General features: G+C 38.1%; 1 protein-coding gene across 6 annotated transcripts in view; it reads right to left on the bottom strand.

Annotated features, from left to right (window-relative positions):
• Positions 1-26822, bottom strand: part of PLCB4 (phospholipase C beta 4) — a 393005-nt gene that overhangs the window by 63566 nt on the left and 302617 nt on the right. For all 6 annotated transcript variants that reach the window (XM_033094862.1, XM_033094858.1, XM_033094863.1 and 3 more), the window contains 12 exons: positions 21679-21787; positions 17361-17571; positions 16095-16188; positions 15798-15877; positions 15125-15209; positions 12438-12528; positions 9766-9861; positions 4561-4661; positions 3930-3965; positions 1670-1811; positions 943-1027; positions 479-603 (listed from right to left, as the gene is read on the bottom strand). In XM_033094862.1, the coding sequence (XP_032950753.1) occupies positions 479-603; positions 943-1027; positions 1670-1811; positions 3930-3965; positions 4561-4661; positions 9766-9861; positions 12438-12528; positions 15125-15209; positions 15798-15877; positions 16095-16188; positions 17361-17571; positions 21679-21787 (1255 nt within the window). The remainder of the gene's footprint in view (positions 1-478; positions 604-942; positions 1028-1669; positions 1812-3929; positions 3966-4560; positions 4662-9765; positions 9862-12437; positions 12529-15124; positions 15210-15797; positions 15878-16094; positions 16189-17360; positions 17572-21678; positions 21788-26822) is intronic.

Below are 26822 nucleotides of genomic sequence, written 5' to 3'. Positions count from 1 at the left end.
ATTTTAGCAGTCTACCCCATAATACTCTGCATGTTTATGGTGAGGCATCACTGTGTCATTGATACCTGCTGAATGTTAACAGTTGGAAGGGTACTTTCCAAAGTAAAAATGAGTCATAGTTACTATACAAAGATACTCAAATTCTTCTCATTTAACTGTTTCTGGAAGCAAAGATAAGTTTGATCCCAAAGGAAGAAAAATTAGAAATATTCTGGAATAGAGGAAATGTTTAGCAGAGTAATCGTGGCATTTACAAAAGGAAATTCAATTTAAATCAAAATAGACTGTCTCCTGTCATCATTTTATTGCTGGATTTTGAGTTTTTAATTTTTCATCATTACATAAATCCAATAACACATTGTTTTGCCATATGTCTGCTTCCTTTAAAAAATGCCCACAGCAAACTGATGGCAACTGTTGGCACCATCCTGTCAGAGCATTCTCGTGGAATTCGAGGTCACTGGACATCAGTTCTTACCTGGGGTTTGATAGTTCAGTGAAACCATCTGGCAGCCAGCGTTCCAGAAAATCTGAGGCATGTAATTACTGGAATCGACTCGGCCTCCCTTGGGGTAAATGCGACTCATTTGCCGTTTGTTATAACTGTGTAATGTATTAAGGAGAATGGGAAAAAGAGTATTTCGGCAGCAATAAATAAACAACAAAGAGTTCAAACAATAAAGGTCTAGACCAACACTGACAAACACGTAGACCACAGAGAGTAAATTTCACACTTATAAATGATACTTCAGAGAAAAACCACAATTTGCTGTGTGGATTACAAAAATAACTCACATTTGGGCAGATTTTCACAGCTGCTGTGGTCTTTCACACATATTATTGTATTAGCTCCACAACCACAATTATGTATTAGCCATTTATCTGTTTTAGACACTCCCCAAAGTGCACCAACCATTCATTCCATTTATTCCATAAGGATACTTCACAAATTCAATTGCGTGTGTCTTCAAGTAGCCTAGACCGACTGACTCATTAAAAGAAGACATGTTATAATGAATATTGCGCTCTGTAAAGAAAAGCAAAGATGCACTCAGAAACCCTGTCATCAAACCCTCACAGAAAGACAAGCAATAAATGTAATTACACCCTGAATCATGAAGCTTTGCAGGCAGATGTTCCATTATCTTATCAGTAGCTCCTACTTTCATTAATGTCCTGCAGATGGAGACAGCTGACTTTAAAAAAAAGTGTGATGAATTAAATTTGGAGCCATTAAGCAAATTATGTGTACACGACTGCCAAACACAACCACCCTTGAAATATGTATATTTGATGATGATGATGATGACGATGGTGGTGGTGGTAGTGGCAGCTTCTGCAGCCCAGACATAATTATGAAGTTATAAAATACTTTTTACATTTTTAGAGACCAGCTCTGATGAAAAGTGGTCTTACGAAATATATTGAATGCAGTAGGCTACCCTCTTCATGTGTTAACAAATTCAGTCTGTCAGAGCCACCCTGTGGATGATGGAGGGAATGACATCATAAATGCCATCACATGCCAAAGACATGTGGTCTGTGAAACAAAAATAAGGCAAGGAACAGTCCCATGCCCAGAAAATGGCAACATGTCAGATCACAGCTCGTCAGCATAACAACAGAAAAGCAGACAAAAAAGGCAATAGCATTTAACCTTTGGTGTTACCTTCAGCCACATGGAAACCTTGAAACTTTACGGGCTGTGCATAGTTGATCATTGTGGACAAATACGGATGGATATTGGTGGTAGCACCTACATATTTATAAGATGCCATCCACGCCTGCTCATCTTCTACAGTAACCAGGCCCTGCAAGCACAAGAAGGGAATAGGGGTATCGAGGACTTTAGTGGGACTCGCACACATATGCTAAAGACTTCATCACCTAAGACAATTTACGCACATACAGATTGAAAGATAAAGACCCTTTTGTTCCTGAATTATGCCAAAGGCTCATTTTAAAAGTTAATGTCTACTGTAGCTCCAAATAATCCAAAAGGAGGTAATAAAATGTTAAGCTTATCTTACATTTTTAGGACACTGTTCGGATTTTCAAATGATTTAAAAATATTCCAGAAACTACACTGAGGTTCACAGCAATGTTATGAAATATGTTTATAGCAAGAATTATTCCTATTTTCACAAATGGAGGCACAAAGTGAAAAAGAGTTATTCTCCAACTTTCGGGTTCATCAGAATCACCTGGAGGGCTTATTAAAACCTCAAGTTCTTGGGCCCTGCCCTCAGAGTTTCTGGAATGAATCTGGAGTGAGGCCCAGGAATTTGCATTTCTAACTAGCTTCCAAGTGATAACGATGTAACTGGTTTGGGGACCACACTACTTAACATTGCTCTAGAATTTAAGCCACATACGTAAGTAGTTTATGGTATTTAAAAAAAACAAACAAGGTTATTCTTAAAATCATCTGATGACCTGCTACATACACAGGACACTTCAGTTGTCCTATTGAAATAGAAATTTCATTATTTTGCATAGAGGAAAAAAAACGTTATTTGGGTTTATTTCTTGGTAAATTTGAACAAAATCAACAACAAAAATACTGCCTTCAAAAGTGAGCAATATTTTGTGGAGGATTCTGAAAAGCTAAATTTCCTGTATAGATTGTCACAGGTGGATAAAGTGCTTAGTCATATGAATCAATTCATTAGTTAAAAAAAAGGTCAGACCATTTGTCTTATTTGACTTGACATTCTAAATCATAAAACTGATTTCACCAATAAACTCATGACTTAAATATCAAATAACGTAACTTAGTGGAGTTTTTAAAGTCATTTTTTTCACATGTCCGGACTCCCCACATAAAGGCAGAGACCATGTCTGATTCTTTTCTTGTGTGTTTAATGATAATTAGTAACACCAGTATCACGTGTTGGGCACCGGGCTGAATTCCTGCATTCATAACTTTATCACTGTCAGGAATCATGCGTAGTAAGAATCACAGTCCTACCCATCTACCCATTGACCACATGAGAAGACTGAGGCCTTCAGGATTAAAATAACTCAGTCACAGCCACGTAGCTAATCGACAGCAATGACCAAAAGTTAATCTGTCCTTTGTTGGCCCCAATACCTCATGATCTTCTACGAGAGGAGAATTTTCACAAACACCTTGAGAGAGGACTAGAATCAGCCCTATATCCATAATTACCCCAAACTTAACATTTAGACAGTAAGAAGATAAGAGTCTTATTCCAAATAAGATAGGAACACATAGACATCACAATAGTATTTTCTGATGCTCTGAAGTGTGGGAATCAAATTACAAGGCAAATTTCTGCCTGGACGGCCACTACTGTAACAAACCATGGACATTTACCAAGTAAGACCACTTTGATATCACGAGGAACTTGGAAGGGGAGAAGAGAAAATAAAGATGGAACTTTCCTTTCCTTACAATAAAGTCAATACCTAATAATGTCAAATAAATTCCTAGAATGTGTACAACGTGAAATTATCTAACGATCTCTCAGAATGTCAAAGTAGTTGGAATCAAGATTGCCTTCCTATTTCACTACAATATGGATTTGCTGACCTAGTAGGTCATTTGTATTTTCAAATCCAGCGTGTTGATGATTATGTACTCCTATTTTAGGCATGAAATCTCTACTCCCAGCTAAGAAAATGCCTAACTGCACTAAACACTTATTTTTAGGAAAATTATCATTTTAACCTACCCTAGTCTTGGGATTTTAATCATTTCATAACTGCGATTAATTGTTTTGAAGATTCTTATAATTAGATGCATCAAGCATGTAAATATCATACCCATAAACAGTAAGCCTGACATTCCATGAGGCGGGGGAAGATAAGAGTGAAAACATTTGGTACAAAAATGTTCAGTGTTAGAGGGCCACATACCATGTCTTACAACGAAAACAAAATGCACAAGGAAATTATTTTCTTACCTTTTTGTTGTTTTCATGTTCGAGGTCATCAGAAACCTAAATTAGAGAATGAAAATAATTTGTTTACTTTCTCCGAAGGGCAGCATTGAAAATGTATCAGCCACACACACACACACACCCATATATTTCAATAAATATAAGTACATTTGTTTTTCTATTTCTTTAAGATAGAAATTTATTGATGACGTAAAGACATGGACGAAAGTGAATACTGAAAAGACACAACAGCCTAATTGTCTCATGTAACAGAAAAACTAATGTTAACGCTATCTCCCTCCTTTGTTGACAGTTTTCACTTACTGAGTCCTCCTAACAGTGATTTAATTAGTGACTCTGTCAGGGGCTAGGGAAATCACAAATGTGGTCACCTCCCCTGATATGTAAAGGGCAGCAAGCATGAATGACCACCCTTCAGCAATTCAACACTCACGTGTGGGTATTGGTAAAGGCTTTATGTAGTAACGCAGCATGGAGGGAAGTACTGAGTATTAGCAGACATCTGGTCACCCAATTTCAAAGGGGGATTATAGGCTACCTTATTCCCTTGTAGTGGTGACATTTCTAAAATGTCCTAATTAACAGATACTGCCTCTTGAGAGTCAGGAAACAGGGGGGACACCAAGACTCTGACCTTCTTGACACTGTTCGCAACAGCTTCCTTGTGACCCAAGTCGTCTGCAGAAAGTTCATTTCCAAATTTGTATTCAGGGTGAGCTTCTTCCTCTTGCTCCGCTGCATGAAAGACAAAAGGAAAATCCACGAAGCCAAATTATTACCAAGCAGTCAGACCTTCTCCATCATCTTGGGTGAATGTAAGCATTTTTAGAGGAAAAGGAAGCTAAAAGAAAATGGGGACATTGAAATATGCAAACTTTTTTTCTCAAATAAAACTCTCACTAAACTCTTACCTACCTACTCAAGGTCATACAGCACATCTTGTTTTTTTTTTATTATTATTAATTTATTGGGGTGACAATTGTTAGTAAAATTACCTAGATTTCAGGTGTACAATTCTGTATTACATCATCTATAAATCCCATTGTGTGTTCACCACCCATATCTTGTTATTTATCATTAATATTTCTCCTGCATGTAGCATGGTGTTTCACATGCTTGATTCTGAATACACTTTTCTTACGTTAATGATTATTTCCATCCTAGTACACTAACCCTAAAAATTAAAGCCTCAAGCACCTCAGGAATATCTGTGGCTCATAGGGGGATATTTTGGTCTTCCATGAGACCTAGAGAAAACAAGAAGAAGATACACGAAAAGGAAAATACATTTATAATTTTGAAAAAGGAGACTAAAATGTCCACTTGGATTTTATGGGCATAATGACTTGTGGCCTGGAGTGGTGTGATATGAAAAAAGAAAGAACTTGGAAGGGTTGTATTGCTCTTGTAAATCATTTGTCAAATCTGCCTTAGGTTTAAAAGACTCTGAAGTCATTCTGTGGGCGCATGTTAGTAGAGGAGCTAGGGGTGGGTGCCAAGTAAAGGGACTGCACAGGAGCGTAGCCCAGGCTGTGACAGGAGGCGCAGAAATACTCAGTCCTGGTCCAGGCAAGTGAGAAGAACTCTGGTATCCACCTAAGTCGCCCATAGTAGAAAAAAGGTCACCCACTGGAAAATGAGCCACACACTGGCATGAGATCTGGATTCCTATGATCCCCATTCTGCAGGAGCTCCCAGGTAAAGACTTTGCCTAAAAACTGGCCAGCATCAGCAGAAACCCACGGGCCTAAAGACAAGGGCAACAGAAATCCACAGTGTCACAACACAGGGCATGAGCGACCCTTAATGGGAAAAAAAATAAGTGAAATGATTTCTAAGTATGGACTCACAAGGGCAGACCCAGAAGAATTAGAGACTTTTTTTTAAAAAAAAAAACATTTTTAAAATGTGCAGTGGAGAATTTGAGAACAGGAGTAAATGAAAAGTATTTCCTTGATTCTAAGATGCATTCACCCCCCCGTCTCCTTTTCATTTATCTGGCACTGCAACGTATCCTTCAATTGATGGTATCTTAAAAATAACTGGAAGCATTTTTCTTTTTTAGTCATAATACAATACTGATGTCTTTCAACTGATGGTATCTTGGATTCAGAATTTGAGGGATTACTTTTTGCAAGATACCATTGCAGGCTTGAGATGAAGGTGAGGCAAGAAGGACACCCTCGTCTTCTGGCACAGATGAGGGGATAGTCTGGAGGCAGATTATTAACACACACACACACACACACACACTCACACATACACACTCACACACACACTCACACACACACACTCACATACTCACACACACACACACAGTCTCTCACACACACACATACTCACACATACACACTCACACTCACACTCACACATACTCACACACAGTCTCAAAAACACACACACACTCACACACACACTCACACACACTCTCACATACTCACACACACACACACACACTCATACACACACTCTCACATACTCACACACACTCACACACACTCACACACATACACTCACACACACACACTCACATACACACACAGTCTCAAACACACACACACATACACACACACACACTCACACACACACACACAGTCTCACACACACACACATACTCACACACAACAAAAACAAAAACAAAAAAAAACAGTAGGTCATATAGGCTTTGCGCAGGAAAAAAAGAATTTGAACAGCTAGAATAGGTTGTAAAATAATGTACTCTAGTGTCTTCACTTTACAGGTAAGGAACCAGATTCAGAGCCATGATTTGACTTGTGAAGTCACAGAGTAAGATATGGACCTAGATTTTTCCAGATTCTTAGCACAATGCTCTGAACATGACACTGGGTTTTCATGAGCTACAATCTGTAATCAAGATGTTGAAACTTCCTGCCATCACTATTCAATTTCCATTTCATATATCTCTAGTCTAACCTGCCCCACCAGATGTACACTACTTGAAGTCAAGGGTTGCATCCCAAACAAGTGGTAGAAATTTAATAACTACTTTAAGTATTGTATGAATGAATGTTTTCATCTCTTGAGTGTGCAAGTATGCACCGACATACGCACAACCACATACAATTCTGGTGTTCCCCACTGCTCGTCTCACAGTTCTGGAGCCACGTGTCCTTCTGAATCTGAATCCAGCTAATGAAGGGACATATGCTTTCACTGACTGAGAGCCTGTTCTATTTCTACAGCCTCCAGGCAGACCTGTCCTCTTGAACTATGCTTGGTTTCCTCTTGCCTGCTGTGTCAAAGTATTTACATTAGAGACTCTAGTCATTCATGTATAGCATTCCTGGACCATACTGTGAGACCAGGGTAATTACAGCCAATTGGTACCCCAGAACTCAAGTATTACTGAGGGAACCTAACAGTCAAATATATAACTGGGATAGCAGGAACCTCTGTGCCTTTAAAGAGAAATTCAGCTGGATGATTCTATCCTCTCAGTTATTCCTGCATGTGTACTATCTCACAATGATTATTTCTATTAAAATTTAACCAAAATCTCAAGTATATTTTGAACTAACATGACAGCCACTAGAGGTATACATTTTTTGTCTACAGGAAAAATGAACATATACATAACATTTGGGAAAGTACCCTTAAGGATGCTAAAGTGGAATCATATTGACCCTCATTTTACATTAGTGTATGTGCTCAGAAAATTTCACATCCGTGACTTTCATCAGTTATATTCTTTCTCCTTTAAAACATTTTTTAACAACCATTTTGCATACCTGTATTTTCTTCATATTCCTGTATATTAGAAGGGCAGTATGGTAAGACAATTCTAGGATTGAATCTTAGTCCCACTTCTTACCAGCTGTGGGATCATGTGTAAAATATGTTACCTCTCTAAGCTTCAGTTTCCTCATCTAAAAATGAGTGTAATAATAGTTATTTTACCAAATGAGGCAGTGATGTAAACTGCTTGATCCGCAGTTGGCACAGTTGGAACAACGAGGGTAGTTGTTATAATTTTTTTCTTGTTAATTTATTCTATTATAGTGCAGATTGTTTTACTGGTATCTAGTATCTAGTGATGCCTTCACATTTTTGAATACCATCTTGAAACATAAGTTAAAGAACTGTTTTCACCTAATATTCATCTTTTCAAATTTAAAAGTATTTTACAAATCTTTTGAAATATAATTTTTTTGGCAATACTTTATTCTTAAATCTTGTGTAGGTTTATTATTTGCAAAAAAAGTGAAATAATATAACAGGCTCTGTGTCAGTCTGTATTTTCCAAAGACAGCTGCAAAAACATCTGCCCTCCCACTTGTTCTTCTACAATGTGATCTTGCCTCTCACCTACCTCCTCAAATTTGGGTGGGCCCTACCACTGGTTTGATGAATAACAGAGAGGAAGTGATGACGTCCCAGTTCCAGGCACATACTGCTCCATCTAGGAACTTGGCCACCATGCTGTGAGAAGCCCAACCACATGGAGAGGCCACATGGGGATGCTCTGGTCAGTAGGCCCAGCTGAGCTCCCAGCAGACAACTGCCAGCCACATCAGTGACCCCTCTTGGACAACTGGTCCAACTGAACCTTCAGTTGACTCCAGTCTCAGATGTTATCTGCCAGCCACTGCGTGAGAAAGCTAAGGGAAAACCACCAACCCGAGCCCAGGTGATCCACAGAACTATGAGAGAGAAAATAATAGTGTTGTTTAAGCCTCTAAATTTTGGGGGGGTTTGTTACACAGTAATAGATAAACATAATAGGCATTAATTAACTAATATTAGAAATCTTTGGCCTCCTAGGTCATCCTGCCATCTAAAACATAAGAAAGTAAGTCATTATGATTTTTCTCTGGGAGTGGAGTTGAACCCATGATTTGCACATGCAACATAAACCATTGTTATGAAGTCTGTTCTATAGTTAGAAGTCTTTATTAAGGGGCTGTAAATAAGATTAGTTAATTATCACAGCATTCAGGTTTTTTACCTATAATATCAAAGTTTGCTAAATCGACTGTTGAATTTTCTAAAATCTACTCTTGTATTTCAGAAGTTTATGCAACAAATGAAGAGGGTTTCTACAAAAGTATTTCTAAATCATGTAGTCGAAAGCCACTATATAAATTCAAGGCACTGTCTAACCAATAGACACACAATGCTAAGTCCAAATCATTTTGTTAATCAAGTCTCATGATACATAATGAACAAATCATTTTCTAACAACATTCCAAACCTCTCAAAAGACCCATTTAAAACCAAACATTATGATTGTGGCTATATGGCCAAGGTAAAATAGAAGCTAATAGCAAATATACAAATATTTTAAGCAAGGCTGCCATTGTTAAAATTATCTATATAGAGAGTTCTGATGAGCTGGTTATTTGAATGACTTTGAACTTGAAATTTTAATACGGGCTTTGAGTGTCCAATTCCTTTTGTGTGTGCACACAAACCAATCATTTACTTGAGGGTCTCTACCCATGATCCTTTCCTTTTAACTTGCCTTACTAATACCATCATCGCTAACAACACTAAAGTTCGTGTTCTTCTATAATAAGTGCTTCTATAATAAGTGCTTCAGGGAGTCTGGTTGTGAATTTCTGCTGAACAGCTAAAGGTACAACAGGAAGAGAGATGACCAAGTCACTCAAATCTAGCTCCCAGGTAAAATGGAAATAATCCTATTTGGAAAAATACAAAAAAATACCAAAAGATTAAGTTTGGTGCATGAATACATACCTATTAAAAATTAAAATGTCACATTATAGAAACGGGTCCACTGAGACAAATTCATGCTATCCTTATTTTTAAAACAGTATTTTTGTGACATGTAAACTAATAAAAAACAAAAACAACTCACCACTTTCTACTTCCTCTTCATTATCATCCTCTAAGATGCTAACTGGGGCAGCAGTTTCTCCAGCTTCCATCATGCTTTTCAAAGCTTCAAGCTGCTCTGTTATTAAAATCAAACAAGAGAGAGAAGGTGATTCACGATATGAAGTACAGCGTAGGGAATACAGTCAATGGAATTGTAACAGCTATATACGATGTCAGAGGGGTAGTAGATTGGGGGAGGGGAGTAATAGTTAGACATTTGTAATAGTTAGACATTTACACCCACTTTGTTATCACTTTGTGAGGGGTGTAAATCTCTATTTCATTGTTTCGTGCACCTGAAACTAATAAAAAAATTAAATAAAAAAATAGAAAGAAGGAGAAGGTGACAGATGTTATGTCACTTAGAAAATCTGGGCTTTCAGATCGACAGGAAATGTATTATCATGACTCCTACTGGTGACGTTCCTAAGGCCACTGTCTCACCCAGTCCTGGTGACTGAACTTAAGGAATATGCAACAACTACATTATCTACAAGTGATGAAGAACTACTGGAATATGGGCGAATTACTCAAATTTTTGGTCACTGGTTTGAGAAGGGGGGCTCAATCATCGTGAAAAACTTAAGTCTTAATAACAAAAGCCCATAATTTGGGGAACAATTAAGGTGAAGTGACAGAAAAGAAAGATGCCCATTGGAGAGTGACAAAACTTCTAGAAAATATACTTATAACTGATACAACCAGGGTTATTATCCTAATATATAAAAAACCTTTATAAGTCAGTAAGATAAAGACAAATGAAATAATTTTAAAAATGGAAAAAGGGAGCAAATCATAAATAATGATATATAAACAAACTAGTCATCAAAGAGATACAAATAAAAAAATTAAGGCACCATTTTTCTTCTATTATGGGGCAACATATGAAAGATGACCAACAGCCACCATTAAGAAGATTGCTAGGAAACAGGCAGTCTCGTATATTGTGGTCAGAGTGTAAGTTGGTTCAACTTTTCTGAAAGGCAGTATAACAAGATCCATCCCAATATAAAATGTGTATATGCTTCGGCCAACCAACTCTAATTGTACCAATTCATTCCAAGGAGAAGGTTGCACAAATGTACAAAATGAACATTCAGGCATCGTTGTTTATCGTTGTTGTTTTCATAGTAATGGGAATCCATTCCTTTGGGACTGGTCAAATTATACCATATTCCACATAATAAACTCTGTATATGAGGTCGGACAATTAGGTTCACGAACTCTTTCTAGAAAAAGTGCTACATACTTCATTGCTGAATATCACTACGGTCACCTTTGAAGCACGCCCCTTTGGAATCTATGCACTGATGCCAGTGCTTAGTCCACCCTTCAAAGCAATTTTGGAACTCTTTTTCTGGAATGGCCATCAGAGCTGTCAATGTATTACCCTTGATTTTCTGAATGTCATCAAAATGTCTTTCTTTCAATATTTCCTTTATCTTCAGGTAAAGAAAGAAGTCACTGGGGGCCAGATGAAGTGAGTAGGGAGGGTGTTCCAATACAGTTATTTGTTTACTGGCTAAAAATTCCCTCACAGACAGTGCCGTGTGAGCTGGTGCATTGTCGTGATGCAAGAGCCATGAATTTTTGTCGAAAAGTTTAAGTAGTTTAATTTTTTCTCACAGCCTTATCAGCACTTCCAAATAGTAAACTTGGTCAACTGTTTGTCCAGTTGGTACAAATTCATAATGAATAATCCCTCTGACATCAAAACAGGTTAGCAACATCATTGCAACAAGTTCGTGAACTTACTTGTCTGACCTCATAGTGTTTCATACATTAGAATTAAAGTTAGGATGTAGGTGTATATCTTTCTGCATGTAAGTATACTTAATTGGTTGCTCTAAAAATAATAAAAATTTAGTAATTTAACATGATCCCAGTTTTGTTAAAAATGTTTGTATATGTCTAAACATGTGCATGTGTACATGTATCTAAAGTACATGTATCTTGTGTGAAATCCATGAATTTAGGGCTATTTTATTACTTTCTTATACCTTTTTGTTGTTTTCATTTTCCTATGGCATAATTGCTTTTGTAATACAAACTATTATAAATATAATTAACATTTTTAATTTAGAATATCTAGGGAAAAACACAATGCAATCATATCAATATATGATGCTACTAATTTATTGAACTGAGATTTGCTGGAAGAAAATATTTTCAAAGAAAACGTTCTGGGAAAATGCAGGGGAAAATATCTATATAAAATCATTTCTCTCTCAATCTCTCTTTCTCCACACACAGATACACACATTCACACTCTCTTTACCTAGGATCCCTAGACATGTATGTATCATGTGGGCAAACTGCAAAGGGAAACCTTTAAAGAGGACTTTAGAGTGGATAAAATGATAAAATGATAGTTCCTTGTATTGTGATAATTTCTAAAATGTCTCTTCCAGTTTATTCTCACTTCTCCTCGGGATTCCTTCAAATTCTGTTATATGAATATACTTTTCCCACTGCTGAAACGAACTGATGCAGAAATTAAACTTAAATGTAAATATGGCAACTTTGCTCTGAAAAGTATATGTAGCATCACTAAAATCAGTGGTTTTAAAACATATTTCATTGTAGGTAGCTTAACTATCCAAACATACAATGTATGTATGCTTCCATCATAGATGCATGTATTTGACTTACTTTGTTCAACCTCAGGTTTCAGCCGTTTATTTTTGATGAGTATTTTTCTTTTGAGGTCATTGGGGGATGGCAAGGGCCTGCCTGGTTCCAGCTAGAGAGAAACAGAAAAGGCTGAATTAATGACAGGTTGCGCTTCTCCATTCTCATTACAGCCCACAAAAAGCATGGAGGCCTGTGAGTTATACCATGCATGTCCACTAGATGGCAGTCAGCACAGTTTTATGTTTTCATTTCCCAACTCAAATTAGCCTACAGTATCCAACTTTGCCTTATACTAGTATTGTGGCAGACTTGACATCCACACAGTCTCCAGGCGATGCAGAGCTGCTCCACTTTCCATAGTGGAGCTGGGTCTGACCTGTGGTGGTGTTGGGGGAGGGGCTCCTCTTCAATCTCAGGCCTTGCTCCTTTTAAGTACTATCTGGTAAAGTACAAAGGATCATTGTGCCAGCTGGGGTCAGCACTGGCTTTCCCAACCATAAGTCAGGAGTCTCCCCTGATCCTCCCAAGTGTTGGGCTGTACAGTAAGCCAGTAGGCTGATCCAACCTCAATACCTGGGACTGTGGTTTTGTTGGTTCAATAAAGGAATCAAGAAGGGAGTGGTCCTAACTACTGAAACCTGACCTCTACTTTGCTCTCATTTGCTTGGATTTATATCTGCAAAGGAAATGGTCCTTTCTTCTATTACCTCTGATTCATATAAGTGTGCCATATCTAGTCATCCATTCCGTATTCCCCCATCCATCCATCTATACACCCACCCTCCAACCAATCCAGGCCTCCATTCATTTTCAAAAGTAATTTTAAAACTACTTCTTAATGCAAGGCACTGTCATTCCTACGTCTGTGTTGCCTCGAAATTTTGCCGAAATTTTGCTTCCTTTGAGAAGCCTATCGTAACTGGTCCATTTCCAAGGGATCTCTCTTGAACCTGGATATTTCTAATAAATATTTAATACATCACAGGCCAACTTCTTTTTCAGTTAAGTTTTTACATTTGTGTCCTGTGCGCCGCCCCCTCCCCAAGATCGAAAGGTCTTTAGTTCAGGGAGCAGGTCTTACTCTCACTTATAATACCTATGCTTCCCACAGCACCTTTTATGTATGTGCCTCTCACTTCACAAAAAATACAGTGGTCTTTCCACAAGAGCAAGCACCTAAGTACAGCCCCAAAAATAAACAGAGGGCCTAGGTCAAAAAATATAGATTAAAAAAATCAGGGATGTTTCTTAGTGTGGGTTGCCTTCCTTGGAATCAGTCTCTGAGGTAAGGATTAATGCACCTGTAGTAGTTTATTTGGGAGGCTGTCCCAGGAAACTCCAAGAGGAGCAGGAAAGTAATACAAAGAAGACAGGCAGCCAATCAGTGGTGTATCATGAGACAAGTTATCACTGTGGGTGACTGGAGTGCCATCCTGCTGGGGAACCCCGGGGGCGGTGGAGAACATGTGCTCAGAGTTATCCCTCCTGGGGAGTGGGGGAGCAGGGGGTGGGGGTGTTAATTCTCTGGCACTTCTGGCCTTTCTTTCACATGTGGGCAGAGCAGGCTCCAGTGACCAGGGCAAAAGCTATAGGCGCTGGCACTCAGCTGAAAGTCAGGCCAGGACACAGGGAAATAGGAAGTGCTGTATGAACATGGACAGGGCCTCTGCAGCTGTGGCGTCAATAAACTGAAGAGAATCAGGGGTGGGTGCAAAGGATGCAAATACCCTTGTCTCTTATATTTTTTTCAGCTCCCATAGATGACTTCTGAAAAACTCATTGTTCAACTACATGATGTGTTCACAGGTAACACAAAGCACCTTCCTTCCCGTCAGTCATTGTAATGTTCTACTGCCACCTCATCTACCATGTTTGGGCCCATCAGCTGCTTGCCAATAGTGGGGCAAAATATTGTACTACTGCACAGTGTTCTATTACTTTAATGCCATTAGCTGTCTTGCTACTCATAACATCTTTGACAGTGGATCTTAACCACTTAAGTTCATGGATCTTTGTGATGAACTCTCTGGAATCTTTGTATACAAAAGCAATTGTATGCAAGTAGAATGAGTTCACAGCCCCCACAAAGCCTATCTATGGGCCACAGGTTAACAAGTCTTTGCCTGATGAAGAAATTAGCAGACGTAAACATGAAGCTCAAAAGATGTCCATATAACATTGCCCAAGTATTTATTTTGGAGTTGGGAACTTGAACTTCAGGCTTCTGTGACTGTAATCTGTGAACTTCCTGTAGCAACAGGCTCCCATGTGTGCTGAACCCTAAATGCACATTTGATTCACCTGGAGAGCTTTTAAAAAACTTGGGGCAATTAAGTCAGAATATCTGAGTGGGGCCCTCTTAAAGATATTTTTAACAGTTCCCCTAGGTGGTTCTAACATGTAACCCAAGTTGAGAATGACTGCGGAGTCTAGACTCTTGGCCAGTGGGCACTTCATGAAATTTTAGGAGAGAGATCTCAGAAACCATAGACTCCACTATCTTCCGAATTAAATTGAACCAGATGTTTATTTTATGTCTCTCTCTACACATCCCTCTGAAGCACAATGAAAGCTTTCTGTACCAATGAATTTAAATAAATATGAACATCTTTAGCATTAGTCCTCCAGAACTACTTGACCCCTTAGAAATGAATTTCAAAACAAATCCATTCATGTTAGAAATATGGTTAGCTAAAAATACCTACTGGATGTGATTCAAGTGCTTGTTTCAACAGGAGATCTCCAAATAGATCTTCGCAATATTTGGACATCTTGTACTGTTGATATTTGCTGGAGAGAAAGAACTGGCATTTGTAAATTCAAACATCCATTAACTGTCCAAGAATAAGAAACACTCATTCCTAGGCAATTAAAAACTCCCACACTACAGAATGCACGATTGTCCCCTTGATAATAATGTAAGATGTACTGTTACATACCACAAACTTGAACCAGTGTTGTTTAAAAAAGAAGTAGAATTTGCCCCCAAACTAAGAGATGGTAAACAGAATAGAAAATGTCTTTTGAGTTCATGAAGTCTGATTTTAAATATACTGCCAAATCTTCCAACTCAATGGAACTTGGAGCAAGGTGTCCTGATCTCTGCTTTTTGTTTAGAGGCAGCATCTCTAAACATACACATAGGATGACTTTGGGTTTTGTTTTGTTTTGGTTTTTTTTTTGGAGGTGGGAGAGTAGTCGTTTGAGTTTTCTTTCTTTCTGTCTCTCTTTCTATATTTTTTTTTATAAGACTGACTATGTGTTGCATAAGACAAAACAAACTATTGGGTAGCTCAAAAAAAAAAAAATAGAGCAGGAGTGGGGAATGAGAATCAGGAAATAATGCTTAGAGACTTGGAGTAGAATTAATCACTATACCTGCAGTGATTTTCAAAGGAGAGAATTACAGGATATTCAGATGTGACAAATGCAGTTTCCTTGATGGCTTGAATAACATCCTTTAAAGAGAAAAGAATGTTAATGACAGAGAAGAGAACAAATTTTAAGGCACCTGAAACCAATCACAGACTATTACTTTGAGCTTTTCAGAAAGCCAATTCTGGCAATTCAGACCTGGAGAACCCATTTACCCTGAAACTACTACCAGTCGAATCCCCCGTGGTTAGAGCCACAAGAGTTTGGAAAACCCTACGGCTATGTAATTTTAAAACTTACCTTAAAAAGGATATCTGTACACATTGCTTTTCCGTGAGTTATTATCGGTTCTTGGTCTTCACCTTTTCCATCCCAACAGTCAAGTTCGACACATCTAGAAACATATGAAATTATAATATCGAACCCTTACAATAAAACAGTGTGTGTACAAAGTAAAGGAAAAGACACCAAAATAAGTTGTTTTCTGACAGAAGTGGAGAATGGAATGAATTAAGTAACATGATTATTTTATGGAATATGCAGGTTTAAATCACATTACTCTCTTCATCAGTTTGGTGCCATCCAAAAGGCGCTGTCAAAGATTAAAAGAGACTTCAGAGACATCACAACCAGTGTGGTTCTGGATGAAATCCTAGTTGTGACAAAGCCACAATAAAGGACAATTTGGGGGCAACTGGGGAAATTTGAATATAGGCTAGGTTTTAGACAATGTTGAAGAATAATTTTTGTTTTTTAAATTTATCGGGGTGACAATTGTTAGTAAAATTACATAGATTTCAGGTGTACAATTCTGTATTACATCATCTATAAATTCCATTGTGTGTTCACCACCCAGAGTCAGTTCTCCTTCCATCACCATATATTCGATCCCCCTTATCCTCATCTCCCACCCCCCACCCCCATAAAGAATAATTTTTAAGGTGGGATGATGTTACTTAGGCCATAAAGGAAAACGTTCTCATTGTTTCAGTGATTCGTAATCAAGTATTTAGAGACAGAAGTCCTGATATAGTTGATTTGTTTTAAAGTATTTCCATACTAAAGAAAAAAATAGTGGGTTAAAAAAATAAAATATTGGTTACTAATAACCAAAAAAAAAATCCTAATGTAATTACATTTCTTATTTTTCACTTTCAGCATTTTTGTCATATTTTAAACCTTTGCCAATTACTGTAAAAGGAAAACAATGTTCAATAATCTTTATTCTCAGAAAATGAAAATTTAGAACTTTTAGCATTAAGTAAAGCTAACTTTGCAAGTGTCTATCTATGACCAATAGAAAACCTACCATGACTTCTTAAAATATGCATGGTGTTTTTTATTGCAATTTTCGGAGGATATTTCAAATTTACAGTAAAAAATATCTTTTGACCCACAGGAGGCCTCTAGACTGTTCTGGAACAGATACTGTCCTTCCTTTCTCACGGTTAAATGACCATCCTAATTTAAGAGAAGGACCCATTTTGACGATTACTTCCTTTTGTTCAGCATAAAGTAAAAAGGCATCGTACACAAAAAACACAATTGCCATCTTGAGTTTCTGACCTGCACCCAGCCAGGAGAACCTGTCTGTACATTTCTACTGAAGACTTCCCGCCAAACTGTCGGCCAGTGAGATAGGTGTTGTGGGAAGAACTGATGAAGTAGTGAGCTAGAGGATGGTCCATTTCTTGGTAAAGTTCTAAACGATCTAGGAAGACGGGGGCATTTTCATCTGACATCAGATATCTGCAAAACCCATCACTCGATATGAGGCCTAGGGAAAAAAAAAGAATATCTTAGTAGACCTGTGGTTCTAAAGATACACATCTCATGTTTTATTCATGGCAGCTAAGGCAGCTTAAACAGGAGGAGTACAAACGTCTTCATAGTCTCTTTCCCAAGAAACATCATTTTTCAGAACTTGGACAACATAACAAAGTTGAACATTATAAGTAACCTAATGCATTCCACAAAGAGGTAGCATTCTGCTTTTATGTCTTCGATGGCAGAGCACACAGTTCCCCAAGTTCAGAAGCATAGCAACAGGAGCTGTGGTGACCAGGAGTCAAGGGGACACGGTCTTTCTGCCTCTGCCACTCACTTCTTATGCTCCAGCGTCTCAGCTTCCTCTTCTGTCAAATGGGGGGAAATACTGGCAACACCTGCTTTCCAGGACTGTCATGATGGCAAATGACAATACATATAAGAGGTGCTCTTCAAAAACTGGGATACAGACAACTGTGAGGCATTATTGTTCTCCCCAGATTGGAGAAGGAATTGAATTAGTGGCCTTTCTGGATTTAAACAATTCAATTTTCCGATTTTATCTAAAAGGCAGTGAGAAGAGATTGCAAAGGTCATTGAAACATGGTCCCAAGAGCCCCTGTTCATTTGTCACACCTTTCTGACATGAAGACAGGGTCCACGGTAACTGCAGGAGAGGCGACCAATATTTCTCCATCTTCTCCTATCCTATCAGTCATGACAGCTTCAGCTTTTGTTTTTATTTAAACATGTGCAAGTTATGAACAGATTTTAAGCACACAGAAAAATACAGATGATAGCATAAGAAATAGCCATAGACCGACACCACAATTTTGTCAGATCTTAACATTTTACTTTATGTGCTCGACATTTTTAAAAGGTATATATAACTACAGATTCTTTGGCAGCACCCTGTGTATCCCACCCTCAATTCCATTCAATTCCATCTTTCTACTTCAAGGTAGACAACCACTACCCTAGTTTTTGTGTTTAACATTCCCCAAATGGTTTTGTAACATCACTACATATGCATTTATCCAAACAACAGGTAGTTTTGAATATTTAAAAAAATTTATATACAAGATATCCCACTACCTGCATTTACAACTTGCTATTTTTAGTCTGTATTTTCTTGGGACTTATCCAGTTAATATAAGTACCTCTTCTTCATTTATTTTTCACTGAATAATGTATAGTAGTATGTAGTATATGGAATGTACAGTAGTCCATATGTGAATATATCAGTTTATTATCATCCTGTTGATGGATATTTAGGTAAAAATTTGTGTCTCTATCTCCATACATTCATTCTAAGAGCAAGTGCTTTTTGAGGCATTGAGATATAGTGATAGAAGAAACAGACAAGTCCTGCCTTCATGAAACTCATATTATGGGCAAAATAACAAATAAATTAACACACAAATATAATGCAACGTCGTGAGAGTGCTAGAAGGAAATAGAAAGCAGGGAATAAAAATGATCGAGAATGACCAAGGAGCTGTGTTAGATATGTGGTCCCAAAAGCTGTTCTGAGGTCGTCACACTCACACATGGGGAGCAAGCCACATGCACACTTGCACACCTGGGGGAACCCATCCCAGGTAGAAGGATCAGCAAGTGAAAAGACCTTGATGCAGGAATGGTGATGGAGGAGAGAAAACTAACTGGAAATGAAGTTGGAGAGACAGCCAAAGGCTGTATCAGTTGGACTTTTGTCTTCCCTAAGTACTTTGGATTTTATTCTAAGTGTGGTGGGAAGCCTTTGGAGGGTTTTGAAGGGTGGAGTGACACAATTAGATTTGGTTTTAAAGGTTTACTCTGGCCACTGGCTGGAGCATACATTGTAAGGCAGTGAGTGGAAAGGAGAAGGCTAGTTAGAAGTCAACTGGCATTGTCCAGGGAGAGATGAGGAAGGCTCGGATAGTCTGATAAAGGTGAAGATGATGAGAAATGCTTTATTCAGGATTTCTTTTTAGGATGGATCTTGCACGTTCTGCTGATGGATTAGAGGTGATATGAAAGAACAAAACAAGTTGAAGATGATTCCAAGAGTTTTGGCTTGAAAAGCTGGGTGAATAATGGTACCAATTTCTAGGCTGAGAAAGGAACAGGTCTGTGGGCAAGGAGAACCAAAACATAATGTACATATATATAATTTGAGATGCCCATTCACCATTTAAATGGAGAGTTCTACTACAGGTGTCACAGGTCTGTAGCTTAAGTTAGAGGTTAGGAATGGAGAGGTTAATTACAAAGTCATGTATTTATAGAAGAAGCTCAAAGCCATTGGTCTGGATGAGCTCACCTAAGGAGTGAGCTGTAAACAGAGCAGAGATCTGAGGAACGAGCTTGGGCCACTCTGACCTCCAGAGTTGGGAAATGTATGAGAAATTCTCTAGGGTACATATCTGGAAATGGAAAGGCTTTGCTGTAGGAGAGGTATATTTTCCACTGTACTAACTACTGCCAAAATATTCATCAAGGTGGTTGTTTGTACCAATTTATGCCCACCAGAAGTTTGTAAGAAAGCCTTCTGCAGCACATTCTCGCTCATACTTGATAATGAGAGACTTTAAAATTTCCGTCGTTGGTAAAATGGTGAAGCTGTGCTTTTTCGACGTGTCAATGGTAATTTCATAGACGTTTAGGACCTGGAAGGACTTTGGAAATACTCAATGATATACCTCTATCATAACGTCTAACACACTGCCAAGGAACTGCTGAGTCATATGTCTTTCTCTTTTAACAGATCACTACTGACTTACGCAGTTTTCAATCCCCAGTATCCAGCACACTGCTTGGCACCCAGTCAGCCCTCTACAAACTTTAAGGAATGAAAGCGGGGAGAGAAATACAAGTTGAACGACTGCATGAACCCCACCATCTTTTAAGCAGGGAAACAGAGACCCAGGAATATAGTTCCTTGCTCAAGATCACACTAATGACAAGGTAGCAACAAGAATCAAATCAAACACCGCGAAGTGCTAGATTTTCTATTGAGCCACTCTTCCCTTCACTTGAAGCACATGAAACATGGAATAAATTATGATACTCAGAATATTCATAGAGAGGTAAATAATGAAGCAGTCTTGCTGAAAATAGGTATTTGAGGCCCTAACAGAAAGTATAAACGTAGGATTATAAGCCAGGGAAAACTCTGCTGGACTTGGGAAAATATCAAAGATGAGGTCACGCTGTATGGTGGGCCAGACGTGCTTATAAACAGGTTGTGTGAGCCGAGAGAATATAGTATAAACCTTTGAGCCACAGTCACTGAGATGTAAAATGAAAAGAACCCCTATTCTAAAGAGGAGGAAACTGCAGCTACAATATTCATGGGCACATGGGACAGACAGAACTTGAGCCTAGGTCTTCTTTCTCTGTCCACCGAGACACAGGCCAGAAGCTCTAACTCAGGTATCTCCTGGCTCTCCTGTCCAGCGTAATTAGCATCTTCCTTCCACTGCTATGGGACTGATCTGGAATTTTCTTTCCATGCCTTTCCTTTGTCAAATATTGGAATGGACAACACATTGCTTCCAAAGTTTCATTGAAAGGGGCAACGGTTCTACAACCCCAACAATTTGCTGAATTGTTGCCTGTTTGCCTGCCTATTTAATTTCATATCAATTACACGTATCTTTCATACCAGAGATCAAGTGATGGGTGAGAAGGCTCATCAAATAATGTATTATATTTACTGGGCCTCGCAAAACAAAAGGCAGAAAAAGCAGGTGTAAATTTTTACAGAAAATGAAATTCTTTTCAAACATTGTAAACAGAGATTGTATTTGGCATTTTTACATTTTAAGCATTAAGCAATACTAAAGATCTAATATAAGAAAGTACACGGAGGGAAATACCACGATAATGTGTTTAATAATACAATAAATTGAACATTTTACCTCGGGTAGCATGGACAAATTTTGATGTAAGGTAAAATTTATACCATCTTAGAGCAAGGAAAAAAAAATCAGTCAGTTACCAATCCATGGCTCTAGGGCGTTCCAAGGCATTTAAAAATACTTTTAACTAAAAATCGGAGGACTTTAAAAACTGCATACATTCTTGCTTTTATTTTTAATAAAGAAAAATTTACTTTTTTCACATTTATTACCTTTTTTCTTTAAGTCTTCATCAGGCTCATACATCTCAATGATCTGCATTGCCCTTTTAGCATCATAAAATGGGAATAAAATTTCATTCAGTCGAGGATCTCGTTGATGCTATGATGAGAAAATAACTCCATTTAGGTTGACGTTTCTCACCTTTCTGGCGTTACACACTACTAGAGTATGTAATCTCTAAAACAAAAGACATCTATAATATCATGTTTACAGTTACAAAGATAGGGTTTCACTGTCTTCCTGTCTTTCTCCCTAAAATATACTTTTAAAAACACTCCAAATTTGGAAGTACTTGGTTGGTTCCCCTCACTGAGCTAGAGAGGGAGAACACAGAATATACTTTTATTTTTCCTTCAAAAATTAAAGGATGCTTAATATGGTGTGCATGTTACTTGTATTGTTTCCTAGTGGTCATACTACAGGTAAGACATTTGGCATAAATGTCTATAAAAAGTGAGGTCAAAAAAATCTCAAAAAAAGGAAAAACGAAAGCAAAAATCAAACCCCCCAAAATAGTTCAAGTAGATAATATACTAATTTAAGTGCCAAAAACAAAAACAACAATAACAAAATCCCCTAAGACAGGCAAACATCATTTCAGTTCCATTGTATCTTTGTACATCAATAAAAGATTTCTTGGGCACTTTGAAAACTTCATTTTTTTGAGCAAATATTGATCAACATGAACCAATTGTAATAATGATGAAAATTAATCAGCACAAGGATATTTACAAGCTATAAACAGTATGAAAAATCTGTATTTCAACATCAGTGGTTCGGAAAGTCTTTTTCTCTATGAAATCTACCTCAGTTTGCCCTGAGGAAATTCTCTGGGCAGAGAGCACATGAATGATGAAGGTACTTAGGAGCGTGTGATGTCTTGCTTTTCCAATCAGCACTCGATGCTCGTGGTAATGTTGTTCCTGCAGTTTGCCAGCCTAACTTCACAGCAATGATGAAACGAGTTCAAATTACTAACCCAACTACCATTGTGTGTGTGTGTGTGTGTGTGTGTCTATCTGTCTGTATAGACCTGAAAGCAGTGGGTCCATTACACTTCCTTATTGTTAACTGTGGATCAGAGGACCGAACACTGTGACCCTGGTCTTCCATCAAATAAAGCAAACTTCAATGGAATAATGGCAGATAAGCAGATGTGAGCAAAACCTGGTCAATAGGTAGGATCCTGGCAATAACTCTTTACCCAAATATATGCACAGACTTTGGAAAAACACTTGTGAAAATGTATTTAAGAAACAACTATTAAAAGTTCATATGGATTTCGCTTCCCCATTTATTTTGAAATGGTAATCTGAAAAGTCGTTTACACAGAATGAATGCCTTTGGCCAACAGAACATTTGATGTCATTTCCTAAAGCACTTGTGGCCTAGCCTGTTCTGATCCCCTCACCTCCCCACCGAGTTGAGTGTTAACTCAAAAGGAATCAATATCTTTTTGTCAATTTATCCCAATGAAGCATGCTTCTGTTGTCATCAAAGAAATTACGGCTCACAACAGCTCACATCCATGCATGTGCTACAGCAGAAGCTGTTAGGTTAATAACAGGCTTTGAGACCATAACGAACAAAAGTTATGGGGTACGCAGAGAACTGTGGACCATGGAATGCCAGGCAAGTGAAGGCATGCTGTACCCTGTTTAGGAAATCGATGCTGTCATGCAACTCTACAGCTTGCTATTTGAGGAAGCGACAAGCACCACCCCTCTGGTGAGAATGCATTGTTTTAAAAACAAACAAATAAACAAACAAACAAAAAATTCTTTCTAGACACCTTTCTTCTCCCTTCTGTCTCTGTAAATAATAGCAGGGAAGAAGATGGATGTGGGATAAAATGTCCTTTTTAGACCCCACTGCAATTTATGTTCACGATTGGCCACTCTATTTCTCTTCCTTATTAAAATTGTCTTTTGATTTAAAGATAGGCTCGTTGGTTGTATTCTGGACTCATGGAGATGATGGGGCAAATCCATATGAATTAAAAAACGAGAGAAAGAGAAAAATGCAGCTAAAGGGGAGAGAAGAGATAAAGTTAAGGAAAGGAGGAGAGGGAATCAGGCATTCTTAAGTGATTTTTATATACATATACGTGTGTATTCTAAGCTGGCGCTACCAGTAGTGTGGCCTGTGGATGGCAAAAATGGCATCCGCCTCACCTGGGAGCTTGTTAGAAATGCAGATTCTTGGGCCTCACCCCAGTCCTACCAAATCTGATTCTCTGGGGTGGAACCCATAAATCTGTGTTCTAACAAACCTCTCAGGTGATTCTGATGCGCTCCGATTTAAGAACTACGACCCTAACATATAAAAGTATGCCTTTTAACATATTTGCATATCATTTAAAAAAGTACCTAAGTCCTGCAAGGATAGAAGAATGCTAAATGTTTAAGATGTCGTCCGAATTAAACCCCCTTAAAACTTAGTCCCAGGGCATGATATTCACTAGAACATCCTGCCTATCAGAAGCAACAGCGAAGAAAACCAAGTTCTAAAATAGATGTATCATAATCCCCTATTCTACATATGTAGCAAATAAGCATTAAGAGCAGATAATACGAAATTGCCATTTGTTTTTGCATCTGCTTCACCAGATAAAATAATCTTTTGCTTTTCCTAACATTTTCATGTTTCAGAACAAAAGAAAGTACAGTGTAATCTGAATAATCAAAAAGCAAGGAAGCAAGTGGTAAGATTTCCTTTAGAGTCACAACACTATAATTCTTTTAGATGAAAAAGCAAAGAGGAGAAAGATGATTTCCAGGTAATCTCAGAGTAATAAAGTTGCAGAAAAGTTCCACACAGACATAAGCACAGTGGGGCAAATGCTTCACAGCTCTGAGGGACCAAGGATTTTCAGTTGGGAAGCCATGTGCCCAGGACATTCACTGCATGATGTCCCAAACGTTGTAAAATGAGATTCTAAACAGCTTCCAAAAATAGATCACAGAACGGTGCCCAAGTGAATGGATCGGGCTCCATTACAACGTCCTTACTCTTACTGAGAAAAGGTGTAGACTGGCTTCAGTCCAAGTAGCACTGAAATAGATGTTGACATAAATAATATTCAAAAGAGATATAAAGAAAATAAAAGAATAATCGGCAAGGGGAGGTTTCCTTGTGAGCCTAAATACCTCCTTCTCTCTCTTTGCCTACGCATTAAATAATAAAGACAATGTAAATGTAAAGAGATCACGGGCCCTTTCTTATATTCTTTCAAATGAAAAATAAATAAAAAATAAATAAATTTAAAAAACCAGGTTTAGCCTTAATGTGATGATATAATATGTACAATGCACAGGAAAGATTACCAGCAACAAGTAAACAAGCTTATTCTTTATTATTATAGATATCTAAGGTCTTTTTCTTTTCTTTCTTTTTTGATCTTTCTCTCTTGTTCTCTATGTCATCTCTCAATTTTGCAGAACCTAAGTTGTTACCATCTTTGTAAGAAGTCAAATAGAAGATGAAGGTAAAACTAAAATCAATGTAGCTTCTCACTGGGAACAGGAAAAGAGAAGTGAACCTAACTGAAGCCCAGAAATTTTCATTAGTCCTGTCACAAACAGAGACTGAGTTGACAGCAGTGCAGTGTCTAACCTTGTGGCAGCTGCCGGTGAGTGCCCCACCAGCTCTCCTAGACTCCAGTTTGCTATTTTTGTAATATAGGCAAAGAAAGTTTCCCTCAGTCTACTGGATGGGAACAAGACACATAACAGTGGCAAAATTTTAGATCTGACTGGATCTGGTGGATTTCCACGACTACCGTGTTTCTCCGAAAATAAGACCTAAGCGGACAATCTGCTCTAATGCGTCTTTTGGAGCAAAAATTAATATAAGACCTGGTATTATATTATAGTATGGTATGGTATGGTATGGTATGGTATAGTAAGTATAGTATATTAGACCTGGTCTATATTATAGTAAAATAAGACGGGGTCTTATATTAATTTTTGCTCCAAAAGACACATTAGAGCTGATTGTCTGGCTAGGTCTTATTTTCGGGGAAACTCGTAAATTCATTATGGTGAATACTGGAAGGTATGTGCTGCTCTCACATTCTTACCATTCACACCAAGTGTTTCAAGGAGGAACCCTAGTAGTTAACTAGGACACTGCTTCACAAAATTTACTGTGTAGACAAATCACCTGGGGATCTTGTGAAATGCACATTCCAACTCAGCAGGTCTGGGTGGGACCAGAGATTCTGCATTTCTAACAAGCTCCCCGAGGACGCCTATGCTGCTGGTCCACGGACAACACCTTGGGGAGCAATGAACAAGGAGATACTGAGAAGCAGAGGCGGAGTAGGGCTAAAGCTATCGTGAAAAGCTAGTGAGTATCCATGGCATGGATAGGGAAGAGATGGTACAAGTCCCTACATGGCAACCAAGGCAGTAAACGGCCCTTTTCCTCTCCTCCTCTCCTTGCAGTTTCCTGGAGATACACACTAATATACTGAACAAAAAAATTCATATAAAGAGCAAAGGGATTTACAAGCTGGAAGGTGGTGGAAGGCAGCATGGCGTTTACAATATACATAGCATTTTCCCCTGTTACCTATTCTAATTGGTTAATGCTGGTGTACATGTGTCTGTTGATTTTGCTTCTGTGATCATTTCTCTGGTTACCTTGTTACCTTTCTTATTTATTCAAAGAGTTTTTCAGTTGATAGTTTTCAATATTCAGGGTATACAATCACCATTTGCAAATAATGAGAGTAGAGGCTTGTCCTTTCACATTCCTGGGACTTACGGTATCGTATTTTGCCATGTATAATGTGCACTTTTTTGCCCAAATTTGTGAGGGAAAAATAAGGATGTACATTTTACATATAGGTAGTACTAATTCCATATCTATATAAATGATTTTAATTCTTCTATTTATGCTTAGGAGTTAATAGTGTAACTCTAGAACGATATCCTTATGCAAAATATCCTGGAATACGATAATCGGTTTTGTTGAACTTACAATGAACTTGGCAACAACAGAGTTCTTGGCCTTCTATGATGTGTAGGTATTGTAAATTTGTTACCAGTACCTAAAATTTCTTGTACCTTTTCTCTGTTCTTGCAGTATGTAATTATTCGTTACATAAAATTTCTTATACCATAACATG

This window comes from Rhinolophus ferrumequinum, chromosome 23, assembly GCF_004115265.2.
Source record: "Rhinolophus ferrumequinum isolate MPI-CBG mRhiFer1 chromosome 23, mRhiFer1_v1.p, whole genome shotgun sequence".
NCBI lineage: Eukaryota > Metazoa > Chordata > Mammalia > Chiroptera > Rhinolophidae > Rhinolophus > Rhinolophus ferrumequinum.
Note: the sequence above shows the minus strand (reverse complement) of the source record. Positions and strands in the feature narration are given on the sequence as shown.